Source organism: Phoenix dactylifera, chromosome 12, assembly GCF_051530095.1.
Source record: "Phoenix dactylifera cultivar Ajwa chromosome 12, Ajwa_hap1_PhDact_Kaust_v1.1, whole genome shotgun sequence".
In the NCBI taxonomy this organism is placed as follows: Eukaryota; Viridiplantae; Streptophyta; class Magnoliopsida; order Arecales; family Arecaceae; genus Phoenix; species Phoenix dactylifera.
The window spans coordinates 26,387,700-26,406,895 of NC_143201.1; the positions used below are offsets into that span (position 1 = coordinate 26,387,700).

Here is a 19,196-nt window from a genome sequence, read left to right on the forward strand (position 1 = left end):
GAAACCACAACCAAACGTTTTACTTGGTCCGGTATATAAACAGAAAATTGGATGGAAAGGCTATGTTATCAAGATAGCATAAGATAGATTAGGAAGATGACATTTGAGGCTCGCTAAGTCATCTAGAACCAATTTAGATATGGCTTTCTAAATTCATTTATCTAGAGGCAGCGCTTTATTTTGAGAGCAATCCACTTGGACCTCTTGAACAAAATCTGCGTCAAGCCTTATTCTGCTATTCTTGCCCTTATTATGTCGTCATGAAAGCTTGCTTTTATTTGTATCAGAAGTCCATGCCCTTTCACATGGCCAGACAAAATAATACAGTGATGCAGTGTCAAAATGTAGAAGTAATCTGATTTATGACCTTACTAACCAATGTGGGATACAAACACTCACTTTGAACTTTACAAAGTTGCCCGTGATGATATTTTGAGATTCATTGCTTGCTTGTAGAATGTTTGGAAGGAAAACATATTTTTGACGTAAATAATAAATGATCATGCAATCCATCCTTAGTGTGATATGTATTTTGTACAGTCGAATTGAACGATCAAACTCCCGGAAAAAAGAAAAGATTAATGAAAAACAATAAGTTCAAGATATAATTATGAAAAATTATAGTTGTCTTTCATGTCATGTTGGATGATAAAAAAAAGAGGTCTCTTAGTACATGAATTTCATGGTTTCACTTCTGATCCCGAATTTCTAACTTGAATAATCTTCAGATTTTTTTGGCAAAGAATAATTTTCAGCTTTTAGTTAACAAAATCAATGATCACATCTTTAAAATAGTCCTTTCTGGGTAATACTATTCTCAATAAGGACCTTTTGTTTGTGATGAAGAGGAAATAATAAATGATGACCAATTTATATGTAGATCTCTGGTGGTGGTACTTAGAGAGTAATATACTGTCTGTGGCTGTTTCTACATTGGAAGATTACTGAGTTGAGTATATTGGTGAAGGTAGCGTATACTACAAAAGATAACGAGAGCTGCTTTTGTGTCAGGGAGTTAATGATGATAAGTGGTTGGCTTACTTCAAAGGACATGTTTGAGTACGAGAACGCCGTTCCTAGTATCAAGATTAGAACAATCAACATTAAATTTTCTTCTCTCTTCTTTATCAATCCAAGATTCAAAGCTGATTACTTCTTGTGCTTAGAAGTTCTTTTCCCCAGCTTTTCTTTTAAAGCAAGAGAAAGTACTGAAAAGAAAATATACAACCATCAGTTGAAACCAATCAAAAGGTTACTGAATTGCATCACCAATTGTAAAGGGATTGTTGCTCAAAATAAAGATGGAAAAGAGATTATTTATGAGACTGGAGCAAGGTCATGCCATCTATATAAGAAGAAAAAAACCAAAGGGAGTTGAAAGTTTATTTGAGATTACATCATGAACCTTGGATTGACTCATTGATGAGTTTTTCACATACAGCTTTAATGATAAGAAATGTGTTTAAAATGGATTCAAATCTTGGTGCTGTTGTTTCCCACCATTTATGGTAGTAGCCCCACCATTATTCTCTGAAGAAAAGTCAAGAAAAGAGATAACACAGTTCCGCACAAGTCCTACTTTAATTAATAACCATGAGGAAAATGAAGGAGTCGTCCTAGTCTTCAATGATGTGGTAACAGTACAGAATCTACAAATGTTTCTCATCCTAATAGTCATTGCTTATGTTTTCGGTTGCTCCAATAAAATTATGTATAGGACCTCTGTGACTTTTTGGGGCCTTGAATCATGGGCGGTGCGTTCTGATCTAAAGACAGGTCATATAAGGATGAATTCAATGTTTTGTAGTTGAGCATTGCCTGTGCACAGGATATCCAACTAACAGTACTGCAACTTCTTCTTCTTTCTAGTTCTTGTGGTTAAACCTTCCCTCACCCTCCTTATACTCCCCGTCACATCGCATTACATTTACTTAGATCTAAAGATACCTTAAAGGAAAAAACAATAAGATGCCATCATAAGGAAATAATTGATAGCTTATCTCACAAGCATGAGTTGGTTCTGTGTGCTTAAGGATAAAAAGCAAAACTCGGGACTGGACATTAATTCACACAGCCATGGGTCCAAATTTCTTGCCAAAATGCCTCCATCTTAATGGAAGTATTACATATATTTTATTTTATTTTCCCAGCTTACATTGAGATGATATTGTTGGCATGCTGGTAGAACCCACATGGTCTTGTTACGCCGAATGGAAAAATTTATTATTGGATAACGAAGGATAACTTTTTTACTCTCTAGTGCAGAATGCGGTGCTATCTAATGCTTGGCTCCTTCTAGCATTTAACAACGGGTTAGAGTTTCCTCATCCATCCCGATCAAGTTGATACGAAAAGTCTTTTTTCTTTTTCTATGAAGAGGAAGGCAAAGCCACCCAGCTTTTATTAAAAAAGTTGTGTTTACAGAAACTATGTATAAAAGATTTGCAAAGAAAAAAAGCACAAAAAAAATAATAATAATCTTTTACAGAAGTAGTGGTTTGTATGTAGACCTGTTAAACTATTTAACAAGCTGAATAATCTCATAAGTAATTTGAAGAATATCTGTATCTTCAATATGAAATCATATAAGCTCTGTATCTTAATGTGAGTCAGCCTTTTCTAAAAAGATAAATCAACGTCTCTCAACGTGCAGCGCCAATGCTATGAGGTTATTTTCAAGTTTGAGATGAGGATCCAACAACTTCTCTGAACACAAATACTTCTAGCTGAAAAAGGTTGATAGGATTCTCTGCAAAACACAATGAATAGAACTTGATTTCTTAAAAAAAATCCGAGCATTTCGCTCTTTCCATATTTTCCAATAGATAGCAGCAATTAACCGATCCCCAGCTTTTCTCATTGGTTGTTGAAATTTTCTATTTCTTCATTTGGTCCACATATCACTAATGCTGGTAGGCCATCCTCTCAGATTTAACTGTACTTTAATTATTGTCCATAAATTATGGACAAATAGGCACCTAATTAGTAGATGGGAGATCGTTTCAGTTCTTTTTTCATATATCACACATCCATCACTAACCTGCCATCCTTTCTTAGCAAGAATCTCTTCTGTATGCCGTTGATGTGTGAGCGCAAGCCATATAAAATTTTTTACTTTTTCTGGTAAAGCTTCCTTCCACGGGCTAGTACCTTCTTGTGTTTGGAGGAGGTCATTGGTTTAAATCTTGTGAGTGCTTATTTCAGATGTAGCACTGTTGTAGGTATTTGTAGTATGAAATAATAGAAGTTTGATTGGAGGTTTCTGAATTTGATTGGATCAGGGCCGTGTGCGAAGGTAGGTAGAAGCTTTTATCTCCAGCTTTAAAATAATAGAAGTCTGAACATACATTAATTGTCATAGATTCCATGTTTCCATCTCTTTGAGACCTATGGATGCATGAAGTTTCTTATATCCAGTGATTGACTACCCGAAAGTTTACTCATCATAAAACGGCACTTTTCTATTCTACTCGTTAATCCACCACATTCTTTTCATTCTTTTGCATTCTTTTAGTCCATGCATCTCAATCATGAAAAAGGGATTTATGTGTTCAATCTTCGAGTACTTTCATGAAATACAAAGCTCGATTAGCTTTACTTCCAGGGCCATTATCTTCTTTAGATACCGTAACCCGGATAATGCTGTGCAAATAACCCCGGTTGTTCTCTGTTGCAAGGAAAGAGGAGAGATGGCACTGTGTAAGCTCCCAATCTCGCCATAGCAGCCTTAGTTTAAGATTTCATCCTTCTCCCACCGGAACCTGACTCTCTCTGGCAGTTGAAGTGGACTGCCGCGACCGGCGATCCGAGGTTGTAGAGCTCCGCAAAGTCCCGGGTGTTGAAATTTTGGCGCCACCCAGGAGCGTAAATTGCCTGCCGCCCAGGCTGCGGGAAAAGCACAAAGACGAACCGGTGGATGCCAAGCGCGGGGCGTGGACTCTCATAGCGCACGATCTCCTGACCTGAACCCAGCTATAAACTCATCACACATACGACGATGTATGTTGTTTTTTTTTTTTTTTTTAAGAACTGTCAACTTTGAAATATGGGTGATTGAATTAGGAAGCGGATCAGGTATTTTTATATCCCACTGTCAGAAATACAGATAACTAGCAGGGAAATCATACTTAGGTATAGGGTGTATTCTTTGTTGGTTTTTTTTTTCTTTTGGGTTCTTATAATCTTACCATAGGCAGCTCCACTCGTTGCCGGGATATCTGTGACCAACCTACAGCAGCGGTGTAGACCACATTTTAGTACAGGACGCATAGATATTATTGGAAAAACTCAAGAATAGAATAATTAACTTTGGAGCAATGGAAGTTGTTCAGACACTACAAGTGCAATTTTCCACTTCTCTAGATTGTGTACTGGGATTGGGATCAGATTTAACTTCTAGGAAATTGGCTTTTTAGGCGTTTTATCCATGGAACTCAAGTTTCTACCAGAAAGCTACGTACCATAGAAACTACTATAGGCATATTCTTGATATGAGTTGCATGGGAAATCAAAACCTCGGATGCAGAAAGAATTAAATATGCTCATGGCTTCCCGATGAGTGCGACTCCTCTTAGCGTTTAAGGCCATGTCACCGGGAAACAAGTCCAGAAGGAGCAGTTTAACTGGATAGAACCATCAGCCCAGCTTATGCTGGACTCAGCGGGGCCATGGGAAAGATCTCATAGCCTGGGAGTGAAGAAGGTCTGGTGGATCCCATATCCTATGAAAGAATCACTCCGTCTATTAAAAGAGTTCTACTTTTCAGAGAGGGAGCTACTTGTCATCTCGTATTGAAAGTGATGGGCAACCTGTATGAATCTTCCTAGATAACATAACATTTTTTTTTTCAGTATGGAAGTCTTATCTACAGCAAAGAGAAAACCTGAAGAAACGTTAACTACCAGATGCATGGTTTTTTTCCTTTTTGGGGAGGTGGGGGGAAGAAAGAAGGGGGAGAGGAAGAGAGAGGGGGGTGGGGTGGTCATGGTCGAAGTGCTTACCAGTGCAAATACTCTCTGAGCTGTGGGTCACTTGGACTTGGAGCATCTGGGTCTACCATAATCTGCAAGATATATGGTTAAAACCACTCTAAGAAGTAGCAAATATCACCATAATAGAACAAATATAAGGGCACTGGACCTTGCTAAATCCAAAACCAAAGGTAACCAACCCCCTGTAAGCATGGAGAGTGCAGATTTACAAGGGGATATGAATCTTGAAAGATTTTTTTTTCCCTTTTTTTTTTTTTTTTTTTGAGGGTAAGAAGCATCTTGGGGAAGATTCAAAAGCGCTTACAAGGGTGTAAAAGGTCCTGAGGTCAGTGCTTCCAATCTCGACCCTAGGCTGGTCTGACACAGCTGAGGGTTTAAGCTCACATCCATTGGTGACCTCCCTCGAGTTATAGATCACCCTGAGGGATGCACTTTTTTTGAACGGATCCAACACATCTCCAATCACCCTGCCCACAACCAAAGGATTCCTTTCTCCTTGCATGAGTCCTACCTCCGAAGGTGCAACCTGTGAGGGAAAAAGAAAAAATAAAGAACTTATGGCAAGACTGGCGACTTGGAGGGAAATATGACGAGAAGAGTGGGTAAATATAGAAGAAGGGGATGAAAGAGGGCTTTGATGACTGGATTTAGAGAGCAACTTCGGCACATAGGATGTGGGTCTGTGGTCTTTCTTAGATGTATAGCTTTGTCTCCGAGTTCTTCTTTTGCATTGCACCATATTATTATTTGTGCGTAGCATCCTAAAATTCATATGGTTATCTGTTCCTGCCGGCCGTGAAGTCTCAGGTATCTTTCCTTATCCTTGGTGGGAAAGCCGAATAGCCTATGAAAGAAGCTGTCGGTCCCATGAACCTTTTTTCTTGTGTCCATTTGACGTCGTCAGCTTTTTGTCCCTTGTCAATAGCCGTAGAAATCACATCACTCCTTTAGCAGTTAGATGGTCAGTTGATGCACGTAAAGCGATGAACCGGGCATCTTCTTCCCTCGCTTCAAGTCCGTCGATCTCCCGATGGTTGTGTCCATCGCTGTCACCTCCTCCAAAGTTGTCGAGATCCCATTGGCAGAAGACTTTTTTTTTTTTTTTTTTTTTTTGGAGGAAGGCCCACGGCAGAAAAACACCAACGCAACAAGCCCCCAACCCCACCAATACATACACGCACTGCACACGCACAGAGAGAGAAAGAGAGCTGCACCTAATTTCACTGTACCAAAACCAAATAATCTATTAAATAGCTAGTTTTTAAATAAAAATATTATAATTTTACTTTCTTAAATTTGGATGATTTTTAACCATATCTTCTTATTTTTAAAGATATTCGAAAAGATCCAAGATGAGAGGGTGTGCATGAAAACTGTCTAAATGTGTGAAGATGAAATTATAATTTTTTTAAAAAATAAATACTAAAAGTATATCGGCCCTTCCTATAGAGCATCTAGATCTAGATGGCTGGAGTAAGTCTTAGTTGGTAGAATAATTTACATTCTTATTTTCTTATTCTTATCACTTATTTCAATGTATATGATAGAATGTACGAGAATTATTATGAAGCCCGTCACTTTTTAAATATAAGTATATCAATCATGTGCATCAAATGCCTGTAAAATTTATGATTGATATATTAGTGATCATTAATAACTTCTCCAAAGATGCTTGTTGTTTCGCTTTCCAAATAAGTAATTCATACCTACGTGTGTCGCTTCAAAACATATCTACATGTTAGAATGTGTTTAGCTATATACATATACATATATATATATATATATATATATATATATATATATATATATATATATATATATATATATATATACTGAATGAGAAAAGTGTTATATTTTCTGAAAAATAGCTGAGAAATTATTATTCTGGAAAATAAATTATTTTTAGATTGTAAAGAGATTTGGCGGACAAAGTTCTATCTAACACATCAAGCTCAAAACCAGTTTTCTTAAGAATAAAATTAATGCTTCTCAAGAAAACCGACAAGTAGCTAGCTTTTCTACTTACATTTAACCTTTTCTTTTCTTGATTAATTAATATTACTCGAACTTCTGCTTACATAATTTGGAATTTAGGAAATAATCCATATATATCGGTACCATATAACAAGCTAACCAAGTGAAAGTGACATTCACCTCACCTTTTCACATCTTGTGAAAGTAAATTTCCATGTGAGTAGCACTTGACCAGTCTTTGAATACTTAATACTTTAGTATTGACCATCCTGATTTACGTTGCCAAATCATCAGTGCCAAAGTTTGATGTTATAAATATTCTATTCAGATCGATGAAATGGCTCTCACCCTTTTTCCTCTCACCAATTGATACTAATAGGGACATTTGTGAAAGTAAAACTAAAAGACATGGAATCCACTCCAGTCCTCGTTGGACTAGAAGTCAAAATTGCATAGCAGAAGATACTAATTAACGATACAAATACATGGTATGTTTAAATTTTTGAGAAGATGAGGTATTTGATTCCAAGGCTGCAATCTTCTTAAGGTTTAATTCTGTCTGAAAAGTCTAGAGGGTTTTCGTGTGAAGAACACAAAGCATAGCATCCACATGTACTGCTCTCTTGAAAAGAAAAGAAACGCATGAATTCGGATAGCTAAAGTTTTGAAGGGTATGGATTGCGAGAGCCACAGTTTTTTTTGTGGTGGTAGGCCAACATTTTTGCATAAGATGATACTTTTGAGGTGGTAAAAGCTCACGTTGTCACCATTCGCATAAACGTCCAGCTGCAGATATTTTATTCCTCTGTTTCCATGATGAGATATAGGGGATAAGGAAGCTAATAATGATCCCGGATCATCTAAGGAAATAACTTCAAGAACACGTCATAACAGAAGTAGAAAAGATAATTTTTCATACGCCATCTTAAGAATATCACTTATTTTGATGCCTGATGCCCTATGGCCTAAAGACGAGTATGTCGCCATGACCATATTCCCCATCCTTTTAATCTACTAACACTCTCTTCATTTAGCTATCTGAGGGCAATACCGAGCCTAAGCAATAGAAAAGATTGCTAGCTTGAGCCAATCTTAATTGAGGAAAGCTTGCTAGGGCCTGGTGGAGAGGGTGTACACGTCAAGCAAGGGCCCCATGGGCTCACCCTAGCCGGTAGAAAAGGAAATAGCATCACCTAGACGTGTTTGCCAGGGACTATCGCATGAATTGTACCATGAACACATAGCGATTCCTGTAATGCATGATGGATGATGTATACATGATGCTAGCATAAGGTTGCAAAAAATTTATGGTGCATCTATGTTGTGATTCACACATTGTCAACCATAAGATTCGAACATTTTGATAGCCCTCCATCTTTATTCCAGTTAGCATAATTTTGATTTTTAACTTGTGTTGATTTTTTTTTTGTATTTATTTTTTATCAAATCCAAATCTTTGCCCTTAGCTAAAATAATCCTAGAAATCAGCTTGTTAAATAGTACCTTAAAACTTAATATGCCACACCCCAAATTCGGGACATAATACAGCCATACTATCGAAAGGTGCCACCCATGATAACACAAAGCCAACAGTCATAATCTGTATACAAATCCACTTCAAATGAAAATATAACAAAATGTTCCAAATCCATCATATATTAAGTAAATAAATAAGGGCAGGTTTAGAGCGATTAAATTCAAATTTAAACATCAAAAACTATAACCTCAAAATTCAAAAAGCCATTAACTACAAATTTATTGTCATTTAATATACTAATTTTTTTTTTACAAAATCACCAAGCTTCCTAGCATAAACTCCAAGCCCGGACCATCCTTTGTTCCTAGTGACCCTATTCATTGGGCAAAAGAAAAATAAATATGATATGTATGAGCTATACAACTCAGTAAATATATCTTACACTACTTTATCGAATCAAGCATAAGCTTTTACATGCATTAATAAATTATTTAGATAAGATAACTACCAATAGGAAACAAAATATTTTATTATAACATTATAATCATAAATTAATCATGCTCTTGCAATGCATAAATTATTGAAATTACATAGATATGGTTTTCAATGCATAAACATAATCTTAAATCATGCTAACTTTATAAAGTCATAAATCATTTTTTATTTTACCACATCATAACTCTTAATAACTCTCTCATGCTAAAGGTTAAGGTCACTATTATACCCGTGATATGGCCGTACTCGAGAAAATATTAACTACTATTATCTGTTGGCAGGATCATATGCTAACTACTATTACCTACTGGCAAAATTATATGCTAAGTACTATTACTCGCTGACAGGGTCGTTTCTCAACTACTGTTACTCGCTGGCAAGATCATACAGAACTAGCTCTGGATGTCAATCTACCCCAGAGCCTTTTGTCATATTTCTTAAATCATATTTTCTTAAGTTATATGTTCTTAAAATATATTTTCTTAAATCATGCATATATAAGGTCATAGTCCATAAATAAATCATCAATAATAAAATAGTCATGTACTTATTCTTTTCATAACAAAAATGTATATTTTGTCAATATAGTTTATAGACAAACTATTAATTTTAAAATATTCATGGAACCATCATTTCATGACAAATCATGAGTTTCATGATATCATATGCTCGATTCTTAATTTCCAAAAAATATGATATCATTAACATCTAATATTATCTTCATATTTTCATATAAATCACAAGCATGAAAAATATGTTGAAATTTGAAAACTAGTAAGGAATGTCTAGATTACTTACCTCTTCTACCTTAGACCTTCAAACTTCACCAGGCAAATTTGCTAAATCTATTTACAATATTAAAATCAAAATTAATTTCTATTCGATGATTTTAATAGTATTTAAATAATAAGAGATAAAAAATGGTTGGTCGGATGACAACATTCAGCGGCTCCAGATGGGTTAGGCCTAAGAGACTCGATCAATGAATCGTAGAGCATAGACTCAGTCAAGACTAAGGTCATTTGAAAGGATTCATTATTAATAGATTATAGGGACACTCCATAAAGCCGGAGTGATTGGTCCGATAGTCTGCCTGGGCACTAAAGTGGTTTAGGGCCTCTTTGAAGAGGTCAACTTGGGTCCACTAGAAAAAGAGACAAAACTTCGAACTGGGATCTATAGATCTTTTTAAGAGAGAGAAACAAGAGAGGAAAAGAGAGGGATGGATCTTCTCTTTCTTCTCTGTTTTTTCTATTTTTTTTTGACAAAACAGGGAAAGAAGAAGAAGAGGAAGAAGAGAAAGGAAGGGGGTGGTCATTCTGCAAGGCATGGCAGTGGCAAGTAGCATAGAGCGGCCAGCAGCAATGGTCGACTGTTTGAAATCAGCCTAAAAATAGGGACGAACAGGGGGGTTCTTAGCTCGGTTGTTCTTGAGTCCTAGCTTGCTCGTTCGGCGACTGGAGATTTGACTCCGGCCAGAGGCCGACACAGGGGAGAAGTCGACGCCCTCGGAAATGAATGCTGGCGGCAGAGATAGCCATGTCACCTACGATGGGTGGTTTAGGGCCGTAGCGAGAAGAGAATGAAAGAGAAAGATGACCACAACCTTACCTTGCTCCAGGAAGCTCTCCGACCCAGATTTCTAACGGACACGATGATCAGATGTCGTGATTTCAAACGGAGAAAAGTGGGAGAAAGTGATCTGATGATTGTTGGTGGAGGATCTATAAGGGTGGGGAGGTCTTTATATAAAGAAACCATGGGGCTCCGGCGACCCTAGGTCTCCAACTCCTAATCAGAGTTATCGAAAAGAAAGAAAACTCCTTTTATGAGTCTTCCACTCTTGTCACATGCGTAACACACTCCGGGCCATCCCATGGGTCAATCCTTATGTTAGGCCGATCAATGGGACCGGGCCTGGACTACGCCTCCACAATGTAGATGTCCCAACTATGTCACTAATCTATTTATCTCTCTCCATTGCCCCACAACAGCTGCCCTATGTCCTCTCTCAAGTGCTACACCCTCTACCTCTATTTATTTAAATATTATTTTGTATTTAATTTTATTTATATTATTTTATATTTTTATTCATCTGTTTTGGTTTTATTCTTATTAATACTTTATCATCGTCATTCATTTATTTTTTATCATTATTTTTAATATTTTACAGTTTTTTTTGTGTTTTAGTTATATTAATCATGTTTATACTTTTATGATTTTTACTTTTAAGTATATCTTATATTTACTTTGTTATATCACATGCTAATTGATCCATTCTTTTTTCTACTAATATATATAACTTTTAAATTTTATTTTATTATCATATCAAGTATTTAATATCTTTAATTTATTTTATTCTATTATATTAACTTATCTTCTATTTTTAAATCTTCAAGTTGTTCCTTATTTTTGTTATTCTACAGCTTAGAATATTGGTTTCTTATTTCTAATTTTGTATATATACATTTTTAATTTTGTTTCTTTCTGAATTTTTGTTTTTATTTTTACTACATTTATATACTTATAATTTTTGTGTTTATTTTATCTTTCTTTTTATTTTTATGAGTCCACGTCAAGAAAGAAAAATGGACGGACTAAAATTAATTACATGGAATCATATTTTTCAAATACGGGAAAGGTGTTTATATGGTTTTCTCAATTACATGCATTTCCTTCACCATCTTCTGGCATCTATTCCCCATGACTGACCCTCTCATTCCCCTGTAGGCGTAGAGTCAAAAGCAACGGCTACGTTGCGATACTTTATCACTTTTACTACCTAGGTTTCTGAGCTACAACATATCAATATATATCTAGTGTGAACTTTCCGAAGTTTGCTCCCGTTGCTCCCGGGATGTGTATGACCAACCAGTAACAAAAATATATTTCTTGTCTATCAGCAAGTAGTTATTTAATTGTTGTGTTCTTTTGGTTATCTTTTATCAGAAACAAAATATTTTATTTATGAGATCACATCAATTGTAAAATGATAGATGGTGAAAAAGGAAATGAGAAGCATTCAGTTAAGAACACAAGCAGTACTTGATAGCTGCAAGAATAAGGCAGCAAATGAATCTAGTTCTTCGTGAATCTAGTCTCATCCAACAACTAAATGATCCAAGCTCAAGCATAATTTTCAATCTTGAGATACCAAACCAAGCTAAAATAACATCAAGAGCTGCCTGTTTAGGCTCATGAAAACCTCTTTTTTGTTTGTTTTTTTGAAGGGAAAAGGTTCGTGAAAACTTGAGCTTCAAGTGTAGAAACATAAACCCTTGAGAGAGTTACAAAAGCAAAATATTTTAATGTAAACGTTACTGAATAGTCAGATATGTTAAATTATTAAAATGTTTCGAACTTACTAAACCTCGTATTAAGTAACCTCATCAATTACGAAACTAAGGAACCCTATGAAGTTTAGCACATCCTATTTAAACAAGTTCGGTTAAGCTGACGAGCAACCCAAGCTCTGTTAAAATGTATATAAACCAAGTTTGGACATTGTAGTAGTTAAGGTCTAAATCGTATCAACATTAGTTGAACTAAATCCAAAACTCGGCTTGTCTTCACCCTTACGTACAAGAACTTGATGTATCAATGAGCCAGGTCTGATGAGTCGAGCACAGCCAAAAATGGCCATGGTCAAAATTAGGAATCAAGACAATGCGAGTCATGTTGATGACCCAACTTGCTAACAATCGCACCTGGCATGTAAGAGTGCTCGGGTGAAGGGTGACGTCGACGGCTATTCTGTGTGAACTGCACCCTTCTGTCCTCCTGTCGGATCTGTTCATTGACACATCCCTTGAAATTGAAGGAACTGGCTGCTAAAATCTCTCGCCCTAGGATCTTTCTGCATGAAGGCCCGAGCAAAAGATTGATCGAATGAAGTCCTTAATTTAATCTGAAAAATCACCATAATTGGAATTGTAAGGAAACAGAGGTGGCATTGAAATAATCGATATTCAGGATTAAAGAAATTAAATAATATCTTCTAGCTAGTTCTTTTTGGATGAGAAATCTGGATTGTTATAGATGATATCACGGAGGATCCGAATCATGGTCCGTGTGGACTAGAAGATATTTAGCATGAGTATATTTGAGATTAACCACAGATTAATCATGATACTTATGATTGAATTTGGACTCCTAGCCTGGTAAGAATATAAAAGCTTAAATGAGAAGACTATGTTAAGACCCATGTGCGTCATCGGTTATGCGCTAATCTTGCCATAATTCTTGTCCCTTAAAAATTTCGTTAGAGCATATGCTGCCCTTAAAGAGATTGTCGTGGTAACATTCACAACAACCCTTAGAGACGACCAGAGATTACCTTTTCCACTCATGCGTGCAGTCACCGGAACAAAAGGGCAACAAAAGTGAATGAGGAGTTTTTGGGCAAAGTAACAATCAGCAACCGGGGTTAGTTTGTCCAAAAGGTTGTATGAATGGATCGGGGGATTGGGATCGGTTAGTCGGCACCGGAGAGGAAAAGGGGGCTAAAATGATCAAGATGCTAGGGCTAGGGTCGAGGATTGGGGTTTTGTAGGTGTGGGACTTGGTCTCCAACAACTTTTATAAGTGTCGTCTTAAGTTAGTATTTAGACAAAGTGAAAAGGAAGTTAGTGTTAAGAGGGGATTAGTGCGTAGGATTCCAAAGATGCTTTTAAGCGTCATCTAGCCTAAATCTTAGTAGTCCTTGGCTTCCGATGACGCTTATAAGCGTAGTCTTACTATTTACTTTCGACGATGCTAATTATCATCGTCTTAGTTTAATCCCTGCCGACGTTACTTAAGACGCGCTGTCAAATTTTGATGTCGGAAACAAAATTACCGACGCTTCTATCTAGCATCGGCATATATATGTCGGCATTTTTTTTATTTTTTTGTAGTGCACGGAAGTGGTGAGGGTATGGATTTCTTGTGGTTCCACCAATGGAATCAGATTTCCTTCTCGGTTTCCAACAGCTATAAAGTGATGAAGCTATCCGTTTCCTCCATTTGAGCCCCATTAAGTCAGGTGGGTACTTTTCCGGTCTTTTGACGGATCAGCAGAAGGCAAGCAAAGGCATACCATGTCGACGCTATCAAATCCGACCCCGCCATGTGATCTGTTCCCTTTCTCTCTCTTCACAGGCTTGGTGCATGCGGCCCTTTACTTCTTATATCGTCCCTTCTGTTCATGATGCCCTTGTCTGATTGCGTGCTGCCTTAGCTTCCACAAGTTCATTAAAATTCCTCTTCACATGGTCAAATCAAAGGGATTGCAATCAGCAAACCAAACATCATTTCACATAGAAGAATAAGAAAATATAAAATATATAAATAAATCTACCTCATCTTATCAACTTAAGTTTTTGAGATATAACATAGTATCAGAGGTTCTAAGTTCGAACTATGTCTTAGCACTCTTTAACCCTATTATTAAAAATTTTACATGTTGGGCTCACCATTAAAGAGGCTTAAGCTTTTGAGATAAATGGTGATTTTAACAAAAGAAGAGAAGAAAGAAAAGGATGCTTTGCTTCTATCTATGAAAGAGGGGATAGGAAGAAAATTAAAGCTAACAAGAGCTCCAGCAAAAAACTGGGATTTTTCTATATGAGTCTCAGGAGAGTAACTGAAAGCCATAAGATTCAACTAGCATTAGTCTGGACCTCATCCACTTTACCTCATCTTGAGATATAATTTTCTTATTTTAATAGGCAGGGTATTACCTTTACTAGGATCACATGTGTGCATTTGACACTCTCCCCTCTTTCATAATTCTAAACTACCTAATTAAAACCTTAAAATCTTAGCGTCTAAGTTTCAACAATTAAAATCATTAATTCTAAAATCCTAAGTTATCCTAAAGAAGAAAAGCATGGATGGGAGGAGAAAATCTAACCTAGTTGTTGTGAATCCGAACGCTCCTCCTTCTCTTCCCCAAGAGATAAACCCAGTTACTTACTCGATGAGTGCAAAGGACATATATCAGATATTGAGTTAGAGGTATACGTTTTTTCGCATGCAAGAGATAAAGACGAATAAAGAGATGACGAGAGAGAACATGAAAGAATAGATGGTGCCAATGTGCTTGAGAGCGTAAGAGAGGGCAAACAGAAAAAATGGTTGTGCTCGATAGAAGGGGATGGGGAGAGAAAATGCTATGGAGAGGAGCAGAGTGGGGTTCGGATCCTCTCTGCAGTGCATGTTATGTACTGCGGAGAGCTGTACAGCCCTTGCTAGCTACCACTTCATCCAATCTTCCGATATTGGAGATAGATGGCTATCAAACTGGTTGCGTGCGATACACAAGACGTCGTTCTTGAATGTTTGATAGCCGTGCATCTTCGTTTTTGCATGACATGATGGCCATCGAGGGGTGTCCAAGCTCTCTATAGTGCAAAGCACGCACCGTAGAGGATCTCGACTCGGCAGGGGCTAGAGAAAAAATTGATAGAGAGCATAGACGGAAGATATTACGAGAGAAGGATCGGGGTTATTTCCTTCGCACGAAAGAAAGATTCGCCTAGCAAGTAAAGAATGATCTGCCATGTGGTCTTTCTTAGCTCTGGTGATTGGTAAATTAATATCAGAGTATCATCGGCGTACTAAAAGATTTTTGTGCCTCCGCTAATCCAAGGATATCAAGATCTTCAAAGATTTTCGCCGAAGCTGTTTTGTTTAGCATTCTGTGAAAGGAGTCTACTGCTATCTTGCCTAACACACCGCAAAGGGAAGTGAATCCTCTTCTCCTAGCAAGGTATGTGGAGGAGGTCAAGGAGGGCCTTTATTCTTCACAGACATACGAGTGGTTTCGGCATCTAACTTTTAGTCTGCTTACATTCATTATAAAAGGGGGTTTATCCCCGGTTTTTATCCTGTATAACTTGTCAAACGGCTATTTTGCAAGACTAGGATTGATATACCCGATAATCTGGTCAAACTGGATCTAACCGAGATAAATCCATACTGTGGATAGCCTGGTATGATTTTCAACCCGGGTTTAAGCTGGGACTTGCCCTAATTTTAATGAGAAGAAACGCTGAAAATTTACCTTTTTTTTCTCTAATTATCCTTGAACAACACTGTCATAGTAATTTTTCATCCTCAGAAAAGTTATCAATCCTGTCAAACCTTGCATCGATCCATCCTGTCCGGTCCAACTTTTCTTTGCCTCGAAAAAACCCGTTGTCAATCCATAGAAGTTTCAGCATCTAACTTTTAGATTTACCCTTTATTTTTTACGTATCACATCATCTCACATTACCATCAGTTCAGGAAAAACATTTACATGCAGGACCACACGACTACACACCATAGCTCATGACCGAGCAAGAAACAGCTTAGTAACAGTACAAAGGTGTGTTGGCCATAATACCCTAGCTAGTTCCTTATCGGGCTAAAATTTGCATGCAGATTCTGCACAGGTAGAAGTTCGAGATAGACCTGTGCAAGTGATCCAAGCTCGCCTACTAATTAAGTTCGCATCCTTCTCCCACCAGAACCGGACTCTCGCTGGCAGTTGAAGTAGGCGGCAGCAACTGGGGATCCGAGGTTGTAGAGCTCTGCAAAGTCCCTGGTGTTGAAGTTCTGGCGCCAGCCCGGAGGATAGACAGTCTGCCGCCCGAGCTGCTGAAAGAGTACAAACACGAACCGGTGGATCCCCATTGTTGGCCTCGGGCTCTCGTAGCACGTCACCTCCTGCCCTGAAATCACTCAATCATCAGAACTTGGTAGAAATCAAGGGGAAGGAACAAAGCTTGTGCTCTTGAAAGTATATGGAAATTCGCTATGCTTTTGTTTAGCTACCAAAAGTTGCTCCTGTGCTTCCCGGGATATCTGTGACCAGCCTGCACCATCAATAGAGACTAGTACGTTAACCATTGAAAGAGATTATGTAAGAAGTAGCAGTCACTGGATATCCAAGAAAGAGGTTAATTACCAGTGGAGATATTCCCTAAGGCTTGGATCGCTTGGATTTGGAGCATCTGGGTCTACCATCACCTAAATATACAACACCAAAGCCACTTGGTATATCACCCTCTTATTAACAGGCCTATTTTTTTGTTTTCGTGAGTCCTTCTTGGAAGATAGAAAGGATTAAAGAAATGCAGGCCTTAATGGGATTTAAGTATCTTACGAGTGAGTAAAAGGTTCTGAGGTCATTCCCACCAACGTCGACCCTGGGTTGGTTGACCACTTGTGAGGGCTTGAACTCACACCCGTTGCTCAATTCCCTGGATCCATAAGTCACTCTAAGAGTGGCGGTTGTATTGAAGGGGTCCAACACATCCCCAACCACTCTACCCACAGCCAAAGGATCCCTTTCTCTGCTCATGGTTGTGCTGCAGATGACCAAAATACTTGAAATGGAGGCTGGTGTTTCGATTGCACGATCGACACCTATATATATATATATATATATGCAAGATGAATGCCTTTGCCTAAAAGCCTCTTTCTCTAGTCATTGAAATCTGTTCGGATTCTAATCTAGGGTTTGTGGTTGTCATTAACTGCTTTGCAGCTAGCCCACAAAGTTGTGTAGGGTATATTCTCCTACCTTTGATATTGGCCTGTAGAATTTGCCGAAAGGCATACAGTGATAGTGGAGTCATGTCATTTACCCTTGTTATAAAGACAAACTTTGGGTTTTCCTCTCATCAGTTAGTGGAATTTTCTTACTCCATTTTGAGCTAGTAGAGGAGCTTTCTATTAGCTATGAGAAACATCTAATTAAGAGAACACCTTCCACCCTGTCGTTGGCCAACTGATGGGTGCAATTTCTCACCTTGACAGGATCATACTTGTTGGCGGACATGAAGCGACCATTCCAGATTTTGCCATCTTCCGTTTCGATACTCTGCAGGTCTAAATTTCTCAAGGCATTTCCTTTTATATCTTTATGGTTTGCCACTGATGATAAGCATATATACACTCGACCGTTCCCGGAAGATATGGGTCCTGTAGTTATTATGGAAAAGGTGAAAGGAAGCATCAGTTAATAATTATCTAGAAAAAAAATAATTCAAATTATTGGAGTCAAAAGAAGGCATGCATTGTGGTTGGAAAGAACGAAGAAGACCGTATTGTCTCGAAACCTATAATAGGTATAGCATAGAGAATACTTAAAAGAATGGTCAAAAGAGGCTTGTTATCAGAATCCGGTCCACCGAGCCGCAAAAATAAAAGAGGATAGAATTCTTGCCTTATAGTAAATTCTTGCCTTGTGAAAATGGAGAGTACTAATAGTTGGTAGGCCTAGAATTTCAGTACAAATGGAGAAGAGATTATAGTGCATGCACTTTGGATATGCATTGCAGACAATAGATTTGCTTCTTTACCTTTTATTTATTTTCTTTTCTTTCTTCTTCTTTGAGCAATATGGTGGTCATCTTGCCTACAAGCTATTACGAAATCGATTTGTTTTGCTGATACTTCGGCTGCACCCTAATTGTGAACAGGCCCATATTTTTCATTAATAGTGTGCAATGATTTCATGTGACAACTGAGAGAATATATAAGCATATATTTATCATAAAATTTTCATATGGTACAGTATACATGTACTATAATGAAATGAATGGTGGCGTCCTCCTTGGTGGCACTGTTTTGCTATAAAAAAAAAGAAGAACAATACTGTTATTATTATATTTTGAGAGTGAACTAAATGTTGGAAAATCTAAAAAGATGTTGAGACATATCTGGAGGGCAAAAAAACAAACAATTGGTACGTCATATACTCATATATATTCTTCCAAGTAACTCCAAGTCCAAGGTCACGGCCAATTGGGCCATGCAATACTTCCACCTGTGTCCTGTGGGTGAGAAGGGTGACGACGGACCATCAGGCTATTGCCGCATTTGGGCAGCAAATACGAGGCTCGCGGCGAGCCTAGGTTTCGCACACGAACAAACGTCGCCTAATGCGATAGAAGACTTGCCTTTGTGGTATACAATATTACGAGTTACGAGAGCCAAAGCAGATCCGACTCTGTTTTTTTGTTAGTCCTATCCATGAGAGGAGAGTGCATGAAAAATGTAACCGTTTCTTTTTCTCTTTTTTTTGCCTTGGGGTCACTGGCCATCAGCCTGCTGGGAGTTTCAACAAATCAAATAAAATTAAGTATGGTACTTGGTGTGGATTTTTTTTGAAAAATAAATGCGTGAGTTGTGTATTTCATTCGAGATAATCTTTGCCTTGGCATGTACCAGAAACAATGTTATATATTGCACTGCACATTATCATGGCATATTCATAAGGTGTATAG

At 37.7% G+C, this 19,196-nt stretch overlaps 2 protein-coding genes and 1 long non-coding RNA gene across 5 annotated transcripts; all 3 read right to left on the reverse strand.

The window, feature by feature from the left end:
• Positions 1-3,531: 3,531 nt before the first annotated feature.
• Positions 3,532-5,780, reverse strand: LOC103705147 (protein VERNALIZATION 3-like). Of its 2 annotated transcripts, XM_088709419.2 has the most exons (5): positions 5,651-5,780; positions 5,296-5,517; positions 5,001-5,062; positions 4,188-4,228; positions 3,532-3,962 (listed from the first exon to the last, which is right to left on the reverse strand). In XM_088709419.2, the coding sequence occupies exons 2-5, from the start codon at positions 5,491-5,493 to the stop codon at positions 3,733-3,735; spliced, it is 531 nt and encodes a 176-aa protein (XP_088565545.1). In that variant the 5' UTR covers positions 5,494-5,517; positions 5,651-5,780; the 3' UTR covers positions 3,532-3,732. The 2 variants fall into 2 exon arrangements, with proteins under 2 accessions (XP_088565545.1, XP_088565544.1); XM_088709418.2 differs by having other exon boundaries at positions 5,296-5,777.
• Positions 5,781-6,139: 359 nt separating this feature from the next.
• On the reverse strand, positions 6,140-10,705 carry LOC149751571 (uncharacterized). The gene is made up of 3 exons (XR_016398148.1): positions 10,549-10,705; positions 9,736-9,782; positions 6,140-6,214 (listed from the first exon to the last, which is right to left on the reverse strand). It is a non-coding gene; the product is annotated as an uncharacterized LOC149751571 (long non-coding RNA).
• Positions 10,706-16,133: 5,428 nt separating this feature from the next.
• On the reverse strand, positions 16,134-19,029 carry LOC103705069 (protein VERNALIZATION 3-like). Of its 2 annotated transcripts, none has more exons than XM_088709420.2 (4): positions 17,069-19,029; positions 16,871-16,932; positions 16,738-16,778; positions 16,134-16,629 (listed from the first exon to the last, which is right to left on the reverse strand). In XM_088709420.2, the coding sequence occupies exons 1-4, from the start codon at positions 17,264-17,266 to the stop codon at positions 16,328-16,330; spliced, it is 603 nt and encodes a 200-aa protein (XP_088565546.1). In that variant the 5' UTR covers positions 17,267-19,029; the 3' UTR covers positions 16,134-16,327. The 2 variants fall into 2 exon arrangements, with proteins under 2 accessions (XP_088565546.1, XP_008786924.2); XM_008788702.5 differs by having other exon boundaries at positions 16,134-16,634.
• Positions 19,030-19,196: the final 167 nt, after the last annotated feature.

Coding starts and splice junctions, on each gene's coding strand:
- LOC103705147 (XM_088709418.2), bottom strand. CDS start 5,763: ATGAATTTTAGGATGCTACGCACAAATAATAATATGGTGCAATGCAAA. Junction 5,063..5,295: donor TCAGGACCTTTTACACCCTT/GTAAGCGCTTTT, acceptor TATATCTTGCAG/ATTATGGTAGACCCAGATGC. Junction 3,963..4,187: donor AACGAGTGGAGCTGCCTATG/GTAAGATTATAA, acceptor AGCTGGGTTCAG/GTCAGGAGATCGTGCGCTAT.
- LOC103705069 (XM_088709420.2), bottom strand. CDS start 17,266: ATGAGCAGAGAAAGGGATCCTTTGGCTGTGGGTAGAGTGGTTGGGGAT. Junction 16,779..16,870: donor CTTAGGGAATATCTCCACTG/GTAATTAACCTC, acceptor TTGATGGTGCAG/GCTGGTCACAGATATCCCGG. Junction 16,630..16,737: donor AAGCACAGGAGCAACTTTTG/GTAGCTAAACAA, acceptor ATTTCAGGGCAG/GAGGTGACGTGCTACGAGAG.